At 47.0% G+C, this 22,293-nt stretch overlaps 2 protein-coding genes across 5 annotated transcripts; both read right to left on the bottom strand.

Annotated features, from left to right (window-relative positions):
• Positions 1-1,979: 1,979 nt before the first annotated feature.
• Positions 1,980-17,496, bottom strand: LOC131593024 (lactosylceramide 4-alpha-galactosyltransferase-like). 3 transcript variants are annotated; one of them, XM_058865177.1, is made up of 4 exons: positions 17,386-17,484; positions 11,718-11,759; positions 5,046-5,156; positions 1,980-3,124 (listed from the first exon to the last, which is right to left on the bottom strand). In XM_058865177.1, exon 4 carries the CDS (start codon positions 3,119-3,121, stop codon positions 1,988-1,990), a length of 1,134 nt encoding a protein of 377 aa, XP_058721160.1. In that variant the 5' UTR covers positions 3,122-3,124; positions 5,046-5,156; positions 11,718-11,759; positions 17,386-17,484; the 3' UTR covers positions 1,980-1,987. The 3 variants fall into 3 exon arrangements, with proteins under 3 accessions (XP_058721160.1, XP_058721158.1, XP_058721159.1); XM_058865175.1 differs by lacking the exon at positions 11,718-11,759 and having other exon boundaries at positions 17,386-17,496; XM_058865176.1 differs by lacking the exons at positions 11,718-11,759; positions 17,386-17,484 and adding an exon at positions 6,128-6,446.
• Positions 9,709-17,484, bottom strand: LOC131593023 (lactosylceramide 4-alpha-galactosyltransferase-like). Of its 2 annotated transcripts, XM_058865173.1 has the most exons (3): positions 17,386-17,478; positions 11,718-11,759; positions 9,709-11,119 (listed from the first exon to the last, which is right to left on the bottom strand). In XM_058865173.1, the coding sequence occupies exons 2-3, from the start codon at positions 11,733-11,735 to the stop codon at positions 9,992-9,994; spliced, it is 1,146 nt and encodes a 381-aa protein (XP_058721156.1). In that variant the 5' UTR covers positions 11,736-11,759; positions 17,386-17,478; the 3' UTR covers positions 9,709-9,991. The 2 variants fall into 2 exon arrangements, with proteins under 2 accessions (XP_058721156.1, XP_058721157.1); XM_058865174.1 differs by lacking the exon at positions 11,718-11,759 and having other exon boundaries at positions 17,386-17,484.
• Positions 17,497-22,293: the final 4,797 nt, after the last annotated feature.

Genomic DNA, 22,293 nt, shown 5'->3' with positions numbered 1-22,293 from the left:
GCAGTGCTGAAATGATATCAGCCTATTACAGGATGAGGATGGTCATGTCACAAACAGGGCTATGGACAAGGTAGAGATGTTTAATGCTTTCTTTGCATCTGTCTTCAACACTGATGATGGACAAAGGAGGTCCCAGCACCCCGAGCTACAGGACTGTGACTGTGAGAATAATTAACTGAGTTAGCCCTGAAGGTGTGAGGGATCTACTGCTCTAGCTGGATGCCTGTAAATCTATGGGGTGTGATGGGATTAATCTGAGAATACATAAAGAGCTGGCTGATACCATCACAAGGCATCTCTTGATAATTTTTGAACAGTTTTGGGAATCTGGAGAGGTCCAAGTTTTCAAAGAGGGCAAGAAGGATGACCCTGGAAGCTACAGGCCTGTCAGTCTCACTCCAGTGCCTGGTAAAATTATGGAGATTATGATGATTATTCTGGGATGTATTGAGAAACCTGAAGGACAACACAATCATTGGTCGCAGCCAGCACATCTTCATGACAGCAAAGTCCTGCTTATCAAAACTAATTTCCTTTTATGCTAAGGTAACCCAGTTGATCAAAAAACATCAGTAGATGTAATCTTTTTGGATTTCAGTAAAGCTTTGGACATCATCTATCTCAGCGTGGAGCCCACAGCTGGATAAACACATTGTGTGATGGGCAAGGGTCAAGCACAAAGAATTACAGTAACTAGGGTGACAGTAGACTGGTAGCCTGTAGCTTGTGGGGCTCCACAGGGTGCCATACTAAGTAAGCTTGCTGATGATACAAAAGGAGAGGAGCTGTTGACTGCCTTAAGTTCGAAGAGGCCCTGCAGAGAGCCCTGTATCAATGACAGGGCTGGGCAATCACCAACTGTGTGAAGGTTAACAAAGACAAGGGCTGGATTCTGCACCTGGGATGGGACAGCCCTGGATGTACAGAGACACTGGGGAATGAGAGGTTGGAGAGCAGTGCTGTGGAAAGAGACCTGGGGTCCTGTGCTGGAAGATGACCAGCTGGACATGAGCCAGTGTCCTGGCAGCCAGGTGGGTCATGCCTATCCTGAGGGCATCAGGCCTGCATCGCCAATTGGGCCAGCAAGGGGATTGTCCCACTCTACTCTGGTCAGGGTGGCCTCACCTAGAATATTGTATATTGTTTTGGGTCCTGCAATACAAGAATAATCTAAAGCTGTTAGAGAGCATCCAAAGTAGGGTTACGGAGATGGTAAAAGGCCTGGAGGTGAAGCCACATGAGGAGCAGTTGAGGGCACGTGGTCAGTTCAGCTGGGGAAGAGCAGACTGAGGTCAGAGCTCACAGCAGTTCTGCAGCTTCCTCACGAGGGGAAGAGGAGGGACAGGCCCTGATCTCTGCTCTGCATGACCAGGGACAGGACCTGAAGGAATGGCGGGAGCTGGGTCAAGGGAGAGATATGGTAGGTATCACGAAAACATTCTTTCCCCAGAGGGTGCTGGGGAACTGAACAGGCTCCCCACAGATTGGTCACAGCCTCAAGGATAACAATCTCGTGCAGATCACGATTGTTGGAGTGTCTTATCCCCTAGCAGGGGCAGGGGTTAAGGTCTATGATGGTTGTGGTTTCCTTCAAACACAGAAATTCTGTGAAAATTAAAAATGCCACAGAGAGCAAGCCAAGGGTCCTTACAGCTGCTGAAACATCACAAGGGGCTGCTCAGGCCGGGATCCACAGGAGGAGCTGTTGGAGAAAACCAAGAGAGGACCAGCTGAGGGATGCTGAAGAACAAGTTCAACCTCCCTTGCAGCAAGAGGTCTCCTGAAGGACAGCAAGAGAGGCTGAACTCAGGTTCTGCTGTAAATTTGGAACTCAAAGGATCGGAGGCAGAGAACAGAAATGGTACAAAACCACAGAGCTGTCACGCAGAACACCTGCTCTGGGGTCTAGAAACCAACTCTGGAGAATGTCAAAGGCACTTGGTTTCCTTCGGTCTGGGGAACATCTCTGCAGCCAAGGGCCCTCAGGTCACACTGCACCCCTTGACAACTCTTCAGAGTCCTGTTTCATCTTTGTGTAGGTGGCAGGGCAGAACTGGGAATAGAGCTGAGCCAGCAGAGCCTGGGAGGGGATCTCTAACTTGGTCCCATGGCTCAGTTTGTTCCATACGTGCACTGCATAGGTGTTCTTCAGGAGTTTGCGAAGCTCCAAGGCACTGACTGGCTCAAACAATTTCTTCCAGTCCTGCCAGGGAATGGGATAAACAACTTCTGGGGCAAGAGCACTCACACCTTTGCAGCTCATGCTCTTGATAGTCTGGATGGAGCACCATTTCTTGAAGACACGAGTTAGGAGCTCTGGGCCCTGGTGGCCCCAGACCCAGCCATTGTAATTCTGCACAAAGTCCTGCACGCAAAGCTCCATGAACTTGTGTTTGGGCTTAAAGGACAGAAAGGCCCCATTCAGTTCAACATCATCCTGAATCCCGAGTGCATCGGTGAGGTTCTGTAAGTTCTTAAGCACAATGAAATCTGTATCCAGGTAGATGCCACCAAATTTCCACATGAGGACAATCCTGCAGGCATCAGAGAGGACATGTAAAAAATGAGGCTCCTGCTGCCTCTGAGGCTGCAAGTACCATTGTGCCAGAGGTGTTCCAGAAAAGAGGTCTGTCAAGTCCAGGGGCTGGATTTCCACATTGGGGAAGCAGCTCAGCAAGGAGAAAGCCCAGTGCCTGGGTAAGGAGGCATTCTCTTTGGCCAAGCCTTTCATGAGCACCACGACTCTTGATGCGGGGTGTGCCCTGGCCGCTGACTCCACAGAGCATGAGAACAGGTAACTTGGGGTAGTTTGCTCTGAGGTCTCCACAAAAAACACACTTCCTGTAGAAGGAGAGGGCCCACCAGCAATGTTGAGGGAAGAAGGCACATAGTGAGCACAGCTGATTTCAGCAGATGAGCCGTAGAGGGGGCCTCTGCTCTTTGGGTCCTCCCAGATGCCCCAGTACAACTTGTGGTAGGCAAAGGACACAAACACAAAGATGAGGATAAACAGTGCCCAGGGCTTGTGGCTCAGCATGACCCTGGTGGGCTTTAGGAGGCAGCTGGGCATCCTGAGCATTTTCTCTCCAGCCATAGCTTGCTCTCCTGAGACAGCCATCATGATCTGGAGGGAAGGAAAGAAGAAAAGAAACCTGACAGACGAGGCAGCAGAGTATGACCCTTCCTTCACAGCTGTGTCCCACCTTCATAGCAGTGCACAACAAACTCTGGGAACACCATTAGAAACCTCATCTGTCACCCTCTAGAACTTCAGGTCACTGTGACCACGAGACACGAGACACGTACACAAAGCCCCCGGCAGGAGGAAATAGGAACGTTCCTTATGACCATTCCTGAAGCCCTGTCAATAGACACTGTGTGGAGCTGCTGCCCAGTGAGAGCCGGTTGTTATGAGGGGAGTTGTTTTCTCCTGATACACAGCGTGTCCTTCCCCCAAACCAAACACAAGCCTCAGTCTTCCAGGCTGTTGACCTGTCAGTTGCTGCCTTTCCAAACCAACTGCCTGTCCCTGCAGAGAGCTCGGCCCATTGATCATGGCACCGTAGCCAGGCAGGATGGACGGAGGGTGGGAAAGGAATGGATACAGGGCAGCTCTGGAGGCAGATGCAGACAATAAGGTCAAGAACTGCCTTTGTAAAGGCTGCTACCCAACCTTGCACAGGCCACACTGGCTCTGACCTGCTCAGCTCTCCCAGTACATCCTGCTGGTGGACAGGTAATCCCTCCACTCTTCTGCCCTTATTCCCTCCCTTCTTCTGCCAAAAGGGAGGGATGGAGTGGAGGAGAATAACGGGGCAGCAACAAATAGATAAGTCAGTCAAGCTCCATCCTCAGCGTTAGCATCAGCATTGCTGCCCTTGCTGCTCCGTAAAGTGAAGGGCAGCAGAAGCAGCACCTCCTGTGCCCACCACCGGGCTCCAGAGGTCAACAGGCAAGAGCACGTGAAGAAGAGTGAAGAAGGCTGTGGCTTTTAGGACCAGAGGAAATGGTCTCAAGTTATGCCAAGGCAGGTTAGGGTGGACATCACTCAGAATTTTGCACCCTGGAAGAGTTATCAGGTGCCAGCACGGGCTGCCCAAGAAAGCAGTGGAGCCACTGGTCCTTGGAGGTATTTAACAGATGTGTAGGTGTGGCACTTAGGAACTTGGTTTAGTAGTGGACTTGGCAGAGTGGGCTTTGGGGTTGAACTCAAGCATCTCAAAGATCTCTTCCTTCCTAATGGATATTATCATTTCTCCTCCCTCCATGAGATCCATCTCCAAAGCCCCACGCTCCAGGACAGAAAGGTTCAGAAAACAGGAGAAGCTTTAATGCAACAGCTGTAAGCAAAGTTGCAGAGAACATGACAGAGGACTCAGCTGGCACAGCCTCATTTGTCATTGCCTCTTGATTACTGTGTCTGGGTCACACACGGAGCTACCCCTGTGGCCAAAAATGACTTGTCAGCCACACTGGGAGGCATCCAAATGTCAGAACATGGAGCCACCACTCTGCACCAGGCATTGGGGGTCAGAGGAGGGGCAGTTGATACAGAAATGATCAGCTCTGGATCCCCAGAAGGTTTTCTCCTCCTGCACAGAAATGCCAGCATGTGCTGCCAGTGCTACGGGCAGAAAAACCCAGCCCACCTTGCTTTTTACAGACCCATTTGCATTCTCCACCCTCCACACAACAGCAGGGTTAGCCCTGTAAATAATTTTTTTGCATTTCAAGAACAATAAGAGAAAGCGGTACAGGCTTAGGGGGAAGTTCCTGTGCAGTAGAGGGGCAGGAAAGTGCCACGCTAATCTAACCACTATGAAGGTTTGAGGTTGTTGGTATATTTTGAGCAGCAGACAGAACTTTGCAATTGTCACATCTACATAAAGTTAGAAATATATTCTTGCTTTTGCAGCAAATATGGCAACGCTATAGATGCTGCATTATCCTGTGCAATTCTTTTACAAAATAAACAGGAAGCCTGGCTATATCTCTTCCGCTGAAAGCACAAGGGCCATTGCAAAGAAGCTGAAAACACTACTCACCTGTCCCTGCTTTCAAGACCCCACAGAATTCACTGCTCAGCTGGAGAAGAGTTTTAAGAGGTTGGTGTCTGTAAGAGCGCCTACTACTCTATGTTCTGGCACTTCCTCCTTCTGAAACAAATCACAAGAGAAAAAGTCTGAATAGGAGGAAAAGCACAATAGATGAAAAGGATGTGACATCAGACTTTCATCCAGTCAGTAGCAAATAAAAAGGATGTACGTAGCGCGGCAAAGAACCCAACTAATTATAAAGTGAAAATAAAAAAAAAAGAGGAAATTCAGACCTCATTTTCACAACATTTTAAGCTTTAGTCTGGCCAGGAAAAATTCTGGTTTTCTTTTCTCTTCCATTGCTATAAATTCCCAGCACTCACCCTGCTCTTGGGGCAGCCACAATAACTGAGTTGATCCTTCCATAGAGCTGCTTGCTCCCACCCCAAGCCCTAAGTACAGAACACCCCCTTGGAAAGACACTCTCTTACCTAATACTTTACTCATTCACTAAGGAATACTCCCTCATAAGCCAGGGACCTCATTGAAGGACTTTGCCACATTCAGGTGTCCCTCATTCTATGACAGTTCCCCCTTGTCCCTGTGATCAAGGGTGGCTGACCTTCCCTTGCATGAGAAACACTGGTACAGTCATAAATCCGTCCTGTAGCAGTACAGCCACTAAATTTAGGGTTTACCACAGTTCCTCCTCAGCTGCCTGAAACAAATTTTGCTCTGTAGCATCCCAGACCCCTCTCCTCTCCCCAGATCCTTCCATGCACAGCAGCACCACTGACAGACTCAGGACAGCTCAGGGCTCAGCACAGGGACTCCACCACAACCGCTCTGGGCTACCTGATCCAGTGTTTCACCACCATTCTTTTCATTCTAACTTGCCACGGTTCAATTTGTGCCCACTGGGTCTCCTGCCACCGCTGCATTGAACAGTCACTTGTGTCCTTTGCCCACCCACCTTCAGTCAGGAGTTTGCACACCCTGACCACACAGCCCAGCCTGCTCTTGTCCAAGAAAAGCCAGCAAAGCTCTCCCAGCCTCTCCTCATGCACCGTGCGCTGCATTCCCCTTCTCACCTTAGTGACCCTTTGCCGGACTTGCTCCAGTACGGATACGCCTCCCTCATCCTGGAATTCCAGAATCAGCCCTCCAGCTGTGTCTCACCAGTGCTGGGCAGAGATTTGCATTAGGGGTAGATAGATGTACCCACATCTATCACTGCCAACATCCTCAGTGACATCTTCAGCTTACCAGGTGTCTGCTGGAATCCCACCCAACAGACAGGAGACCAGAACTCCAGGAGGTTCCTGGAGCATGTGGAAGAAAACTTCCTAACACAGCTGGTAGGCAAGCCCTCCCCAGGGCATCTGCTGTTTGCAAACAGAGGAGCACTGGTGGGAGATGGGGTTGCCAAAGGCCATCTCGGATACAGTGACTGTGACATAATTCCATTTCAGTTCTCAATGAAGGGAGGGAGGGGGGCAGCAAAACCACTGCCTTTGACTTGTGGAGGACAGGCTTTGGTCTGTTCTGACCACTGGTTGAGAGAATCCCTTGGGAGGCAGTCCTGAGTGGCCAAGGAGCCCAGGAAGGCTGGATATGCCTCCAGAAGGAGGTCATACAGGTGGAGCAGGAGCCCATTCCAATGTGCTGTAAGCCGGTTCAGGGTAGGCTGGCCTGGATGAACAGCAGGCTTCTTCCGCTGGGACTCAGGGAAGAACAGAGAGTTCTGGAAGAAGGGTCAGCCAACTCAGCAAGACTACAAGGATGTCATGAAGTTAATCAGAGAGAAAACGAGAAAGGTAAGAGTCCAGCTAGTAAATATGGTCACCAGCAAGAAAGTTAAGAAAAAATGCTTTTCCAAATGCATTAATAACAAAAATAGCCAACAAGAGGCCAAGGAGATTCTCCATCCTTTATTTCATGCTGGGGCGGGAACATGACCTCCAGGGATGAGGAAAAGGCTCAGGTACTCAATGCCTTCTTTACCTCAGCCTTTAACCGAAAGCCCAGTTAGTTACTCTTGGCATGTCCAGCCCCCTGAACTGGAAGACAGAAGAAACAGGGAGCAGAACAAAGTCCCCACACTGCAGGAAGAAGCTGTTAGTGACTTGTTAGTGAGCATGCTGTACTGCTCAGACATGCACAAGTCTAGGGAGATGTCATCCTTCCTCCTAAGGCTATGGTTGGGAGGTGGTGAAGCAGCTCGCAAAGCTCCTCTCTCCATCATTTAGCAGCGTTTAACCAGGACTGGTTAACTGGAGAGCTCCTGGGTGACGGGAGGCTGGCCAATGTGACACCCATCTGCGAGAAGGCTTGGAAGGACAAGTGGGGGAACCACAGGCCTGGCAGCCTGGCCTCGGTGCCAGGGAAGGGTATGGAACAGATTACTTGGAGTGCAGTCACACAATGTGTGCTGTACCACTGGGGCATCAGGCCCAGCCAGCATGGGTTTAAGCAGGTCCTGCTTGACTGACCCAACCTCCTTCTGTGAACACCTAATGGATGGGGAAAGGCTGTGGATGTTGTGTACGTGGACCTTCAGTAAAGCCTTTGATTGCTGCTCCCACAGCGTTCTCCTGGAGAGCATTGTCCTTGCAGCCCATGGATTTAACAGGTTCCCCATTTGCTGGAAAAACACTGCCCAGATGGCCAGGCCCAGAGAGCGGTGGTGGAATTAATCCAGCTGGCAGCAGGTCACCGGTGTTGTACCCAGGGCCCACTGTCAGGGCCAGTCCTGTTTCATAACTTTGAGGTTCAACAAGGCCAGGTGCTGGGGCTCCTGCCCCTGGGTCACAACTCCCAGCAGCTCCAGGCTGGGGAACAGTGGCTGGGAAGAGCCCAGCAGGAAAGGGCCTGGGCCTGCTGGTCCATAGTGTGTGCCCAGGTGGGCAAGAAGGCCAATGGCATCTGGGCTGGGTCAGCAATGGTGTGGCCAGCAGGACCAGGGCAGTGACTGTCCCCCTGTTGTGGGCACTCGTGAGGCCTCACCAATGTGAGGTGTGTCCAGTGCTGTGTCCAGTTCTGGGCCTGTCACTGCAAGATGGACATTGAGGGGCTGGAGCGTGTCCAGAGAAGGGAACGGAGCTGGGCAAGGGGCTGGAGCACAAGTCTGATGAGGAGCAGCTGAGGGAGCTGGGGGAGTTTAACCTGGAGGAAAAGGAGGTTCAGGGGGACCTTATTGCTCTCCAAAATTCCCTGAGGAGTCCAAAACACCTGAGGGTGCAGCCAGGTGGAGAGGAGGCCCTGCTCCCAGGGAACAAGGGACAGAACGAGCAGAAATTAATAGAATCATTTCAGCACCGCTATCAGTAGAATAATTTGGGTTGGAAAGGACATCAAAGATCATCTTATTCCACTCCTCCTGCCATGGGCAAGGACACCTTCCACCATCCCAGGTTGCTCCAGGCCCCACCCAACCTGATTGTGGACACTGCCATGGATGGGGCAGCCACAGCTTCTCGCAGTAACCTGTGCCAGGGCCTCACCACCCTCACAGGGAACAATTTCTGCTTCATATCCAATCTAAACCTGCTCTCTGTCAGTGTGAAGCCATTCCCCCTTATTCCTGTCACTCCAGGCCCTTGTCAAGAGTCTCTCTCCATCTTTCCTGTGCATTCCCTTCAGGCACTGCAAGGCCACAGTGAGGAAACCCCAAAGCCTTCTCTTCCCCAGGCTGAACAATCCCAATTGTTCCCTCAGCCTTTCCTCCCAGCAGAGCTGCTCCATCCCTCTGATGCTCTTGGTGTCCTGGCTCCGGCCTGGCTGCAGCAGCTCCCTGTCCTTCCTGTGCTGGGCCCAGGGCTGGATGCAGCACTCCCTGCACCACGGTAGGTTCAGCTTGGATATGAGGAAAAAAATTCAGAGTGCTTAAGCACCGTGTTCCACTGGCTCCCCAGGGAAGTGGTGGAGTCGCCTTCCCTGGAAGCACTCCAGAAAATGAGTACACATGGGATAAAGGCCAGTGAGCGTGATGATACTGGAATTGAAGGTTGGACTCAATGATCTCGAAGGTCTTTTCCAACATTCATGCGCTTCTGAGTTTTTATTTCTGTCCCTGGGGACACTGCTCTGAATCCTGGACCTGTTCTTTCTGTTGATATGGACATGTTATCCTCTGGACTTCCACAATGGGCTCCATATTCCAATCACAGAGACGTAATCCTCCTCACAGCACTGCAGAAACAGGCAATGCTGAGACTCTTCAGAATGTGACAATGGCTGGTTAGATGTTGGTTTCCTACAAGAATTACTTCAGCAGAGCAAGACACTTTATATTTCCACTCCTAAATGAACTGCTTTTGTCTGTTTGTTTTCCTGAGGAGTCCCAGAAAAGTCATCCCACTGCTGTGGAACTGGAAACAGTAGGAAACACCATTTCAACTTTTCTCACTTTAGAAGTTTAGAAGAATTTCACACTGAGAGGCGCAGGGATATTAAATCCTGCAATTTGCATATCCTCTTCATGTATTTCTCAAGGCGTAAAGGATCCTTGCCAGCCAGTGAGTTCTGTTCTGAGCTCCAGCTAACTGTGCCCTTTGGCACCTACTGGCAGTGGTTCACAAGCCGAGAAATGCCACAGAGAGCAAGCCAAGGGTCTTTACAGCTGCTGAAAAATCACAAGGGGCTGCTCAGGCCAGGATCCACAGGAGGAGCTGTTGGAGAAAACCAAGAGAGGACCAGCTGAGGGATGCTGAAGAACAAGTTCAACCTCCCTTGCAGCAAGAGGTCTCCTGAAGGACAGCAAGAGAGGCTGAACTCAGGTTCTGCTGTAAATTTGGAACTCAAAGGATCGGAGGCAGAGAACAGAAATGGTACAAAACCACAGAGCTGTCACGCAGAACACCTGCTCTGGGGTCTAGAAACCAACTCTGGAGAATGTCAAAGGCACTCGGTTTCCTTCGGTCTGGGGAACATCTCTGCAGCCAAGGGCCCTCAGGTCACACTGCACCCCTTGACAACTCTTCAGAGTCCTGTTTCATCTTTGTGTAGGTGGCAGGGCAGAACTGGGAATAGAGCTGAGCCAGCAGAGCCTGGGAGGGGATCTCTAACTTGGTCCCATGGCTCAGTTTGTTCCATACGTGCACTGCATAGGTGTTCTTCAGGAGTTTGCGAAGCTCCAAGGCACTGACTGGCTCAAACAATTTCTTCCAGTCCTGCCAGGGAATGGGATAAACAACTTCTGGGGCAAGAGCACTCACACCTTTGCAGCTCATGCTCTTGATAGTCTGGATGGAGCACCATTTCTTAAAGACACGAGTTAGGAGCTTTGGGCCCTGGTGGCCCCAGACCCAGCCATTGTAATTCTGCACAAAGTCCTGCATGCAAAGCTCCATGAACTTGTGTTTGGGCTTAAAGGACAGAAAGGCCCCATTCAGTTCAACGTCATCCTGAATCCCGAGTGCATCGGTGAGGTTCTGTAAGTTCTTAAGCACAATGAAATCTGTATCCAGGTAGATGCCACCAAATTTCCACATGAGGACAATCCTGCAGGCATCAGAGAGGACAGGTAAAAAATGAGGCTCCCAGTGGCGCAGAGGCCACATGTACCAACTTTTCAGAGGTGTTCCAGAAAAGAGGTCTGTCAAGTCCAGGGGCTGGATTTCCACATTGGGGAAGCAGCTCAGCAAGGAGAAAGCCCAGTGCCTGGGTAAGGAGGCATTCTCTTTGGCCAAGCCTTTCATGAGCACCACAACTCTTGATGCGGGGTGTGCCCTGGCCGCTGACTCCACAGAGCATGAGAACAGGTAACTTGGGGTAGTTTGCTCTGAGGTCTCCACAAAAAACACACTTCCTGTAGAAGGAGAGGGCCCACCAGCAATGTTGAGGGAAGAAGGCACATAGTGAGCACAGCTGATTTCAGCAGACGAGCCGTAGAGGGGGCCTCTGCTCTTTGGGTCCTCCCAGATATTCGAATACAACTTGATGTACGCAAAGGATACAAACACAAAGATGAGGATAAACAGTGCCCAGGGCTTGTGGCTCAGCATGACCCTGGTGGGCTTTAGGAGGAAGCTGGGCATCCTGAGCATTCTCTCTCCAGCCATAGGTTGCTCTCCTATGACAGCCTGAAGGGAAGGAAAGAAAAAAACCTGACAGATGAGGCAGCAGAGTATGACCCTTCCTTCACAGGCGTGTCCCACCTTCATAGCAGTGCACAACAAACTCTGCAAACTCTATTAGAGACCTCTTCTGTTAACCTCCACAACTTCCTATCTTTCTGAACGTGAGACACATGTGCAAAAATCTCTGGCAGGTGGAAAGCAAACAAGCAGGGTACAGGACAGAAAACCCAGCTGGCACAACCCCATTTGTCAGTTCTCCTGTGATCACAGAGCTTCGGTCACATATGGCACTTCTCATGTGCCTGAAAAAGGCTTGATAGGGGCACTGAAACTTGAGGACAAAGGAGGGGCAGCCGATACAGAAATGATCAGTTCTGGATCCCCAGAAGGTTTTCTCCTCCTGCACAGTAACGCCAGCGTGTGCTGCCAGTGCTACAGGCAGCAAAACCCGGCTCACCCTTCTTTTTACAAACCCTTTACAATCCACACCCTCCACATCACAGTTAGGTTAACCCCATAATAATTTCTTAAGCTGTTGAAGGCAAAGAGGAACAGATTTGGCAGAACAGAGCCAGTGCTGAAGAGAATGCAGAAAACTCACCTGTCCCAGCTTTTTCATGATGCCACAGAATTCCCTGTCCAGCTGAAAAAATGTTTAAGAAATTAAAGTCTATGAGGATGCCTGCCACTCTATGGTTTGGCACCCCCTTCTTCTGAAAAGGAACAGTGAGTACATGGAGGAAATAAAATGTGGAGGATGTGACATCACTCAACTGTAGTGAGTAGCTGATGCAAAGGTCACACAGATGCACTGTGAACAAACCAGTTAGTTAAAAAGTAATTTAAATAAAAAGGAGGAAATTGAAACCTCACTGTTGCTATCCTTTAAGCTTTAGAGTGGTGGGTAAATGGATTGGCGTTTTTTTCCTCCTTTGCTAAGAATTCCCAGCACTCACCCTGCTCCTGGGGCTGCCACAATAACTGAGCTGATCCTTCCATAGAGCTGCCTGCTCCCACCCCAAGCCCTAAGTACAGAACACCCCCTTGGAAATACATTCTCTTACCTCATACTTTACTCATTCACTAGGGAATACTCCCTCATATGCCAGGGACCTCATTGAAGGACTTTGCCACATTCAGGTGTCCCTCATTCTATGACAGTTCCCCCTTGTCCCTGTGATCAAGGGTGGCTGACCTTCCCTTGCATGAGAAACACTGGTACGGTCATAAATCCGTCCTGTAGCAGTACAGCCACTAAATTTAGGGTTTACCACAGTTCCTTCTCAGCTGCCTGAAACAAATTTTGCTCTGTAGCATCCCAGACCCCTCTCCTCTCCCCAGATCCTTCCATGCACAGCAGCACCACTGACAGACTCAGGACAGCTCAGGGCTCAGCACAGGGACTCCACCACAACCGCTCTGGGCTACCTGATCCAGTGTTTCACCACCATTCCTTTCATTCTAACTTGCCACGGTTCAATTTGTGCCCACTGGGTCTCCTGCCACCGCTGCATTGAACAGTCACTTGTGTCCTTTGCCCACCCACCTTCAGTCAGGAGTTTGCACACCCTGACCACACAGCCCAGCCTGCTCTTGTCCAAGAAAAGCCAGCAAAGCTCTCCCAGCCTCTCCTCATGCACCATGCGCTGCATTCCCCTTCTCACCTTAGTGACCCTTTGCCGGACTTGCTCCAGTACGGATACGCCTCCCTCATCCTGGAATTCCAGAATCAGCCCTCCAGCTGTGTCTCACCAGTGCTGGGTGGTAGGCAAGGATCCCCATGACCTTGCAGGCCATGTTCCACAGGCTGTGGGGATATCCACTGGCTCATGCTCAGCTTGTGGTCCAGAGGACACCAGGCCCTTTTCTGCCCAGGTGCTTTCCATGAAAATGCTGCCTATCATTTTCATGGCCTTGCTTATTAAATTTAAAAGCCATGTTAGGCAATACAGGGCTTGAAATATGTGAACAAAAAATGTGTCCAAACGAAAATTGCAAAATGTTCAGAGGCGCCTCACTGTACAATTTAAACCCTGTTATTGAAATATCATCGAGGATCCCTTGTTCCAAAACCAAAAGGGATAAAACAAAGGAAGGAGACAGAGGGCTGCTACCACAGATGATCTCGTAACTCCACCATGCAAGGACTGCCACCAGTCTGCTGCTGCTAGCTCAGCACATGTTCACGCCTACTTTTAGTGCACCCTGCCCTGAGCAAAGTGCTTTCCTGCCCTACATGAATATCTTCACTAATATTTCCTTGGTAGCAAAATCACAGACAGCAAAAAAGGGAAACAGCCCAAACTAGATGATAATTGAATGACTGACTGATGGTACAACATGAATTGTGCATGAAGCAAACTAATTTGAAGCCAAAAAAGCATCCTGCATTCCTGCAATCCTTAACCTTTCAAATTGTAATAGCAGATACTCAAAAGTCCCTGAAACCTGTAAAATCATTCCTCATGAGAAAAAAATTTATTATTGAGGGATATTATTATAAAACATTGTATGATCTACATGACAGTTCAAATAGTGATAACAAAAGGAAGAAATTAATTGTAAAAATTTTTTAAGGGCATGAATTTAGTGATGTCAGAGAATGAAACGTTACATTCTCACTTTGCACTGAAAACAATTAGGATTGTTTCTACATAATTACATTAGATCTGTGTAATTCTCAGAGCATGAGTTCTGCAGAAGGTCTCAGAACTCCCAGGCCTAAATCTTACTATACAAACAAATGTCATAGCCAGAGGTGATCAGATGATTACAGGAAAACTGTGGTTGTCCATATCACAGAAGTGCAAGTGTTGCTTCAAAAACAGAATATAAATGGAGGATGTCAATAAAAACTTCACTATGGTTTCCCTTCTAGGATTTAATTGATACAACTTATACCTATGTAATTAGGAAATTTTGCCTATGAAGCTGAATAGGCCTGCAAATTAGAAGAAAATTAAAGGAAAGAAGGTGCAAAGAGATGATCTAACTGTTAGCAAATATATGTGTATCTTTAGATACATAATATACTATTAACTAAAATGGATTTGCAATGTAATTCTTTGTTGCACCTCAGAACATGCAGAGAAACTGGCTAGAGATGGTTTTCCATCTTAAGCTGGGAAAGATGCTTTGGTTGATCCCAACATTTCCAAGCAATAGCTGTGCCCTCTTGTGGTCAAGCTAACTTTCATTCATGCAGTTCTGGTCACTAAAAATATCCTTCTGGATTTAAGAAAAGTACTGTTGGGGTAGCAAAGCAGAGAGTGGCAGCTCTTGCAGCAAGGGACCCAGCACTGGAAGAGTTGAGCCTGGGGCTGGCGGGAGATCTGGTAGAGATCAGCCAGAATTTGTCATGAACATCCAGGCTTCATGGGCTAAGTGAAAGTACACTGTGGTATACTTCAAAAAGAAGCTTCACTTCTTTCTTTGTTTTATTACTCTTGTCGTTGTTCTGTATTCTTATCAAGAGTTCAACTACTTTATGGTAGTGTATAACTATATATATATATAACCATAAATAAATATGTTTATATATATATATATATATATACTTTTATATAACTGTAAAAGCTATGTTTGAATGTACGTCCAGCATAAACACAGCAACACAGCTCTGGTTAGCCTTGGAAAAAGTGTTTGCACCAGCCCCTGTTGTCTTCAGTGGAACAAACCAAATATCCTTGAGATTAGTGATGTCCTTTCAAGCAACTGTGTGGACATAGGAACTGCAAAACACCTAAGGGGCTGTTTGTAAATTTGCTACAAATTCGGTAACAAAAAACAGGAGGGGAAACGGTCGAGTAAAGCACTGCTGCATACCTAGGTAGCTGCTAAGAGTCTGGAACTCTTAATAAATATCACCCATCACAAGCAGCCTGATAGAGTACTTTGGGGACCCACCAAAAAACAGCTGAAGATCCTAATTTTCTTCAGATTTACATTACTAATGAAAGTAGAAGAGGTGAGATTCGACAATAGCAGCATTCAATATGTGACTTTATAGGCATAGAGACACCACGGTGCCCAACATGCATGTATCCACCGGCAAATTCCCCTAGTATTTAGGGGAATTAGTTTTTAGCTTTTTACCAACAACTTTAGAGCTCCTTCCTCTTGAACTCTGAGAAGATGGCAGACCAAGCATGTGTGAAAATTTGAGGTAAGAGGAGAGCAAATATTGTAAATGTAGTATATCAAATCAATAAAATACTGCAGCTGAAGGCATAGGACATTTAAGGCATTTGTCTCTTAACTGCATCTTCTGTATTTATCACAACTTCACCTTTCCAGAATGAACCCTGCAATATCCAATTCACTTACAGTGGGTTTAGAACTAAGTTTTCTCCTGAAATAAAAGAAAGAAGTATAAACACCTTCTTGTATAGCTGTAATAAAATGATAGATAGACACTCTGTGGGATAAGATGCATTAAAAGAAAGCCACAGCAAAGAGTCAGAGAATGAGATTAGCAAGTTTCTACAACAAAAAGTAAACAGATTGTGGGAAGAAATTATATGGCAGCTTTGATAGCTGCTGATTCCCAGATCACCGTACACAAAGCAACCACAGATATGATGGCATCTCACTGAAGCTGTCCAGAAAAAAATATCTACAGGCTCTGTTATTTGCAACAGAGAATATCAATGATGGACTTAAGAAATTACCCCAAACAGAAAATCAGATAGCCAGACATGGCAACATCATTACATTTCAATCAGCCTCCCTGAATACAATAAGCAGCAACCCAAGAGGAAGGGAAAATGGTCAGTAATTCTGTTACACTTGGACAGTCAGAAATTTGCAGGAACAGGTTTGTTAAACAGGACCTGACTCTCATGAATGTGTGCTGGCTGGGCCAGGCCCCCTGGCTGGTCATGCTCAGTATGATCTGTTCCACAGCCTGCCTTGGTATCAAGGTCAGGCTCATGGGCTTGTGGCTCTTCAGATCCTCCTTTCAGTCTTCCTGTAGACGGGTGTCACACTGGCTAACCCTCAGTCTTCTGGGACTTCCCTAGTTCACTGTAGTAATGCATCTGAGCAGCTTGGGCCATGATGTGCTCCAGCCAAGCCGTATTTAGAGTTTATTATCAGACCCTATAGAATTTCTCCAGGTTGCCGAGACATAAGCTATTCTAAAAATAAGAAAGAAGAGGCTGAAAAACAAGAAAGCAGGACCACAAGAGCCAGATAACAGAGGGTGGTTGAACTCCTGGACTGTAACCAATCCTGTGCCCCAAGGGGTGTGTGCAGAGCTTGTGGAAAGGATAGGGGCACCAATGAAAAGATGCATGATTGTGTGTACAGTAGTTTTAGAATGTATGAATAGATGTGTAATATAATCAATAAATGGCTTCTGTGAAATCATATTGGTTCATTGTTCAGAGGTCCTGAGCTCCTGTAGTTCACCAGGGCTGCCAGTAAATGATGGAGAGCAGCTCGTCCACCGTCTCTCTCAGTCCCCTTGAGTGGATCCCACCTGGTGCCATAGATGGTGCAATTTTAAGTGGAGCAGCAGGTCACTGTCTCCTCCTGGATTACAAGGGGACCATCCTGTCCCTTTCTTCTGGCTTAGGGGGCTTGACACCCTGATAATAACTAGTCTTTCATTTAAAGACTGAAAGAATGAAGGCATCAAGTACCTCAGCCTTTTCCTCATCCTTGGTGGCAATGTTTCCCCTCACATGCAATAAAGGATGGAGAGTCTCCTTGGCTCTCTGTTATTAATGTATTAGGAAAAAAAAAAAAATTATCTCTTGTGGCACTTGACAGATTAAATTCTAGCTAGGCCCTTGGCCTTTCTGACTTTTTCCCTGCATAACTTAATGACAGCCTTGTAATCCTCCTGAGCCACTTACCCCTACTTCCAAAGCTGGTAATTTTTTTTTTTTTTTTTCCCTTGAACTGAATCAGAAGCTCCCTGTTCACCCAGGCCAGCTTTCTTCCCTGCTGGCTTGTCTTACGGGACATTGGGCTGGCCTGTTCCTGTGCCTTTCAGATGTTCTTGGAGAATGTCCAGCCTTCCTGCACCCCTTGCCCCTCAGGACTGCTTCCCAAGGGACTGCCTCAACCAGCACCCCAGGCCAAAGTCTGTAAGTCCAGGGTAGAAGTTTTGTGACTCCATTCCATACTTGAATGGAAAATGGAGAATTGAAAACTCTCCTTTCAAGACCACTATGCCCAAGACAGACTCCAACCACCACATCTCCCACCAGCCCTTCTCTGTTCACAAACAGCAGGGCCCAGCATCCCCAAGTTCTTCTTACCTGTAGCCAGATGCAGAATTTAATTCTGGGTTGTTTCAAAGTGATCTCTGAACTCCCAATCTCATTTCCTAATGAACTTCTGTCTCTGTAGCAGGCTTCATGTTCTTTCTGCAACTTGAAAAAAAAAAAGGATTAATAATATTGGTAGCTTTACTATCTTTTGGAAATTGTTTTCAAACAGTGTTTTCTATAGTCTCAGACTTTAACTTGCCAGACCTCATGTGCCTACTTCATTTTCCCCCTGGTTATAGATGCCATTTTGAAGCATGCTTTATACTTCTCATACCTCTGCCAGCATATTACAGGATGATGTTTTGCTTCATCATGATATACAAATTTAAATGTCAAGATCTCAGCTTGGGCTGTAATGGCAGGATGCAGCTGAGTGACTACCTTCTGCAGTTCTCTCTTCTGGACTCTGCCTGTTCATCTGAATTTCAGGAACGGTTATAAAGCAAAAACCAGAGACCATGAGCCAAGTGAACAAGGGAATGGCCAAAATCACTTGAGAGAGATAAATCTGAAGTACAAGTAAAAGACTAAAGGGATGATGTTCATAAATGGCATCTCCAAACACAGCATGGGGAGAGCTTTGCTTCCCCTCTTCTCTCCTGCTGAGGACACACCAGCCCTAGGCAGAGCTCACTCCCCAGCATGTATCAGATTAAAACAAGTAACTGAAATTTCCCACAAGAATCTCCTTTGTACTACAGCCATCTCAGACTCCATATTTTGGGAGGAGGGAGATAAAACAAGGAGAGTAACAAGGGGGAAAAGAGCCCTTACAGAGCATTTCTCTTTACTGTGTGTCCTGGATGCCCCCAGCACAAGAGCTCCTAGGCAGCACAGAGAAAATAATCATCCTTCAGTCACTTCCCAGGAGACTGGATCCAGGATTACTTTCCGGAGTCTTCCACGCTCCTCTTCTGCTGCACTGGCCAGTTCTGCATCTCCAGCCCCAAACTTGGTTTTCCCCTTGAGGTACAGCACCCATGTACCAGCTAACCTTCATGAGTCCAAGGACAGGAGACATGGCATGAAAGAAGCTGTATAAAAGCACAGTTTAATTGAAGAGCACTGTCATCAGTGTGACAGTGCTTTTCTCAGAAGTGCCTGGCTCTTAATAAAGTTAAAAACCCAGAAATATTTCACAAGGAACATATTTTTTGAAGAAAAAGATAAAAAGTTGTCAGAAAGATGCAGAACATTTTAGTGTCTCCTCTACTTTAATCCCTGTTTATCTTTTGGTAAAAGTTTGTATAATTTAAAAGAAATAAAATCAATATAATCCAGCAGTAAAAACAGAAGTTCTGTTAGACAAACCAGAAATGCGCATAATCTAACAGAACTCTATTATGCCTCCTAAAGAGAGCTATGGATCAGCTTGATAATAGAATTTTCCATTTCAGATTTGTCACACTGTATTGGGAATGGTGAAAGTAACGACACAGATTCTCTTCTGGTTGCACAAGAGAGTGAGTTTTAATATTCCAGATCTTCTTTTATAGACAAGTCCAAGAAGGTCCAGAAAGGTAAAACTCTTATTGGTCAGTAAACTAACACATCACCATCATTGGTCAGTTGTGTACACCATCCCTCGACCTTCTCTTGCAAGAAAACAAGAAATTGACAGACAACACCTGCAAGGTTGTCTTCTGTCTCCAAGGACTGGTTTGATTCCTCCTTATGATTTCCTTGGCCACATCTCAGGCCAGTCTGAGAAAGTTAGGTGACTTGGTTTCCCATGGACACTGTGCTTCCTGCTTGCTTTTTTGTATTTAGCATCCATACAGATTAATCACTCTTCAGTTGAAAACAAGAGGAAAACTCTCTGCTGGGACTTTTTTTTTCTGTCTCATTTTCTTTCCCCCTCTGTTGAACAAAAGCCTTGTTGTTTTCTATGACTTTTCCAAGACACCTTCAGCCTCTCAGACTGGCCACTTTGGAGTGTTTCTACACTACCTGACACATCACCTAGCCAGCAGCCCTGGGAGCAGCCACCTCCTGGTTAGCTGCCCTTCCCTCCAGACCCTCTGCTTCCCTTGGGACTCTGAAAGGGTAACACACACTTTCTGTTCTTACAGCTGCAAGAAACAAAAAGACCCCACCATCCTGTCCCTAGCAGCTTCCATGCTTTCTCAAAAACGTTCAAGCAGTGGCAGAGTATGCTGTTCTGACCAGCTGCCGTTTTGGTGTGCAATGGGCTGGGTTTGCCTAGTTTGGAGCTGATTGGAACCAGCTGGAATCACAGCCCCTTTCCACACAGGTGAGCCCTGCAGCCCCTGGCTCCTCAAACCCTGCTAGTTCTGCCTCATACAGAGTACTTTGCAGTGTTTAAATGCAGACAACTCCCTAGGGTTTTTTTTTAGTTCCTGTAAGGGTGAAACTTGGATTTGCATGTTGGATTACCAGCTGGTGAGCTGTTCTTCAGTACCTAGTGCAAACAAAACTGATTTTAGAAGAAATTAGGTGGTGAGGGTTACTGACTTCCTGAATGACTCATATCTTTTTTTTTCCTTCCCTTTGTGGTAACACTGATTTCCAAAAGCTACCCATCCAATTTTTTAGAAATTCTTTAAAGGAAGATGAATGATTCTAAGTGCCATGTCATCATTTACTGACTTGAATGCAAAGGACTTGCCAACAATTTTTTGACAGCTTCCCATCCCAGATTTTATTATTTGCTTAAACCTGTCAAGAGTTTATCCCAAGCATCTCACTAGCATGTACCGAAGGGCTCTCTACCAGTTAAACAGGAAGATAAGGACATCCCAGTACTGCCACACACCTCTCTGAAGACTTCTCAGAAAGCAAAGCTTTGTGTTGCAACTAAACCAGCCTAAGGAGAAGTTGCCAACAAAGGAGGGGATTACCTCAGTAACGCAAGGCAGAAAACTTTGCCTACAAAATAAATATGAAGCCCTCCTGAGGGTTCGATTTCCACAGAACAGATGGACTGAAGCACAGCTGTGAGGGATAGTAGTTAGGAGCACTACTTCTCCCTCACAAACAGCAAGGAAATAGCAATGATTTGCTTTTCTTCAAAGACACTCCACTGCTTAACAGGAGAGAAATATAGAAGCATCTCAAGCAGCAAATAGGTGCAACAGGTTCCAACAGCTGTTTCAGCAACAATGGTGAAAGCAGCAGGGTAACCACAGGCTCCTCTGGGGCACTGCAAACACCTCTGAAGCAAAAGCTCCATTTCTTCCCATCATGTCTGATGAAGTCTCATCTGAAGCTACACAACAGCTGATGGTGTTGCACCCCTGAGGTTCCATGCAGCACTTTCAATGGAGGAAACAAAGAAAGAGGAATGACCACAGGCACAGGAATGACTGCCACACCAATGCAAACACGCAGCTGTGTTTGCTTGAAATTCGCTCCTGTTTTTACCTTAGCAGGTACTTTGTTACTGCCTAAAAGGCAAAACAAACATTAAAAAGTTTCCTGGCCCTGTCAGAAAGAGGCGCTTTAGGACTTTGCTGGGACAACAGAGATGACTTGAGAGCAAAGAGGTATCACAGCAGCCAGAGACAAGAGCCAGGTCCTCCCTCACCAAACCCAGGCTGCCCTTCTCACAGGGCCAGACCTGTTGAGTGCTTTTCCTGTGGCACACAGAGCAAGGAATAAACTTGCTTGTTTTTTTAAATAAGTCTCTTTCTTGTGGTACTTGCTGTGCCCAGCCATGTGCCACATCCCAGCAGCAATCCCAACAGGCACAAAGCAGCTCTCACATGCTGCCAGAGCCCCATCCTGTTCCAGCCCCAATGGTTGGTTACCCACAGCTGCAGCAATGTGCTGTTGGCTCAGGCAAGGCACAAAACATCCATCCCAGAGTTTCCAGAGGCAGACAGGGCTGCAGCCCACTCCAGGTGATGTAAGACAAGCTTAAGGCATTTCTACACAAGTCAGGTGAAACACCGGGTTTAAATGCTTTGTTAAATATGGTCCTTGATACTGATTCCAGGATATTTTCCCAGATTAACATTAGAAAAGACCCAGAGTCTTTTTCCTGCTCCTTCATGGAGAAGGTTACATCCATTATTCCATTCCTACCTGCCAACAGGTTTCACCCTTGCTTTTGTTTTTCCCAGAAGGCAAAGATATTCTTTTGTTTTTAAGCTTCTCCTTTAAGAGCCAAATGAAACCTTAAATTATAAGAAAATACAAAAAACCTTAAAATTTCAAACTAGAATCAAAGCACAATTGTCAAGGCAGACTTTTAAATAACATTTGGTACACAAAAATTAAACATACTAATCTTGGATCTAGAGCTAAGGCAATTTAGAAATAACCAGTGGGTGTAATCCCCAGCAAATATATTTGGTGTTAAGGCATCCTTAACTGAAATTAAAAAAAAAGCTGCTGAAAGTTTACATAAATCAGTTCCCAGTTACTGTGTTTCAGAGCAGCTATAGACAGGCATTTTCTTCCTTTTGAGCACAATGAAAATTCAAGATTGCAAAGCTTTCATCAAGAACAAATTAGAAAAAATCCTCCTAGAACTACAGACTGCACAAACTGTCAGAGCAAAGCATGTAGGTTCTTTCCTCCCAAAGACCACAGACAAAATTGCCCTGCACTGCACCTTCTGCTTTTACCCCTTTGCTCTTGCCAGTCCAGTATGTTTGCCAAGAGCAGAAGTAGGAACTCTGAATTGCTACCACGTGCTGTTGAGAGCTGTGGTCAAGACCAGTCTCTAGAAACACTTGGAATGAGACAGCCTGCAGCAGAGATATGGGCTCAAGACTCGTGTTTGCATCTGTGCTTCTTTGGTGCAGGCCAGTCTGTGTGAAGCCATTCCTGCAATCACAGCCTAAGGGGGAATCACCGGGCCTTTCCCAAGGTTCCACCAGGTACTGTCCTTGCCACATTTTGAATGCCTTGACCTTTTACACAGCCTAC

Source organism: Poecile atricapillus, chromosome Z, assembly GCF_030490865.1.
Source record: "Poecile atricapillus isolate bPoeAtr1 chromosome Z, bPoeAtr1.hap1, whole genome shotgun sequence".
In the NCBI taxonomy this organism is placed as follows: domain Eukaryota; kingdom Metazoa; phylum Chordata; class Aves; order Passeriformes; family Paridae; genus Poecile; species Poecile atricapillus.
The sequence above is the reverse complement of the archived record's forward strand: the minus strand, read 5'-3'. Positions and strand labels throughout refer to the sequence as shown.

Coding starts and splice junctions, on each gene's coding strand:
- LOC131593024 (XM_058865175.1), bottom strand. CDS start 3,121: ATGATGGCTGTCTCAGGAGAGCAAGCTATGGCTGGAGAGAAAATGCTC.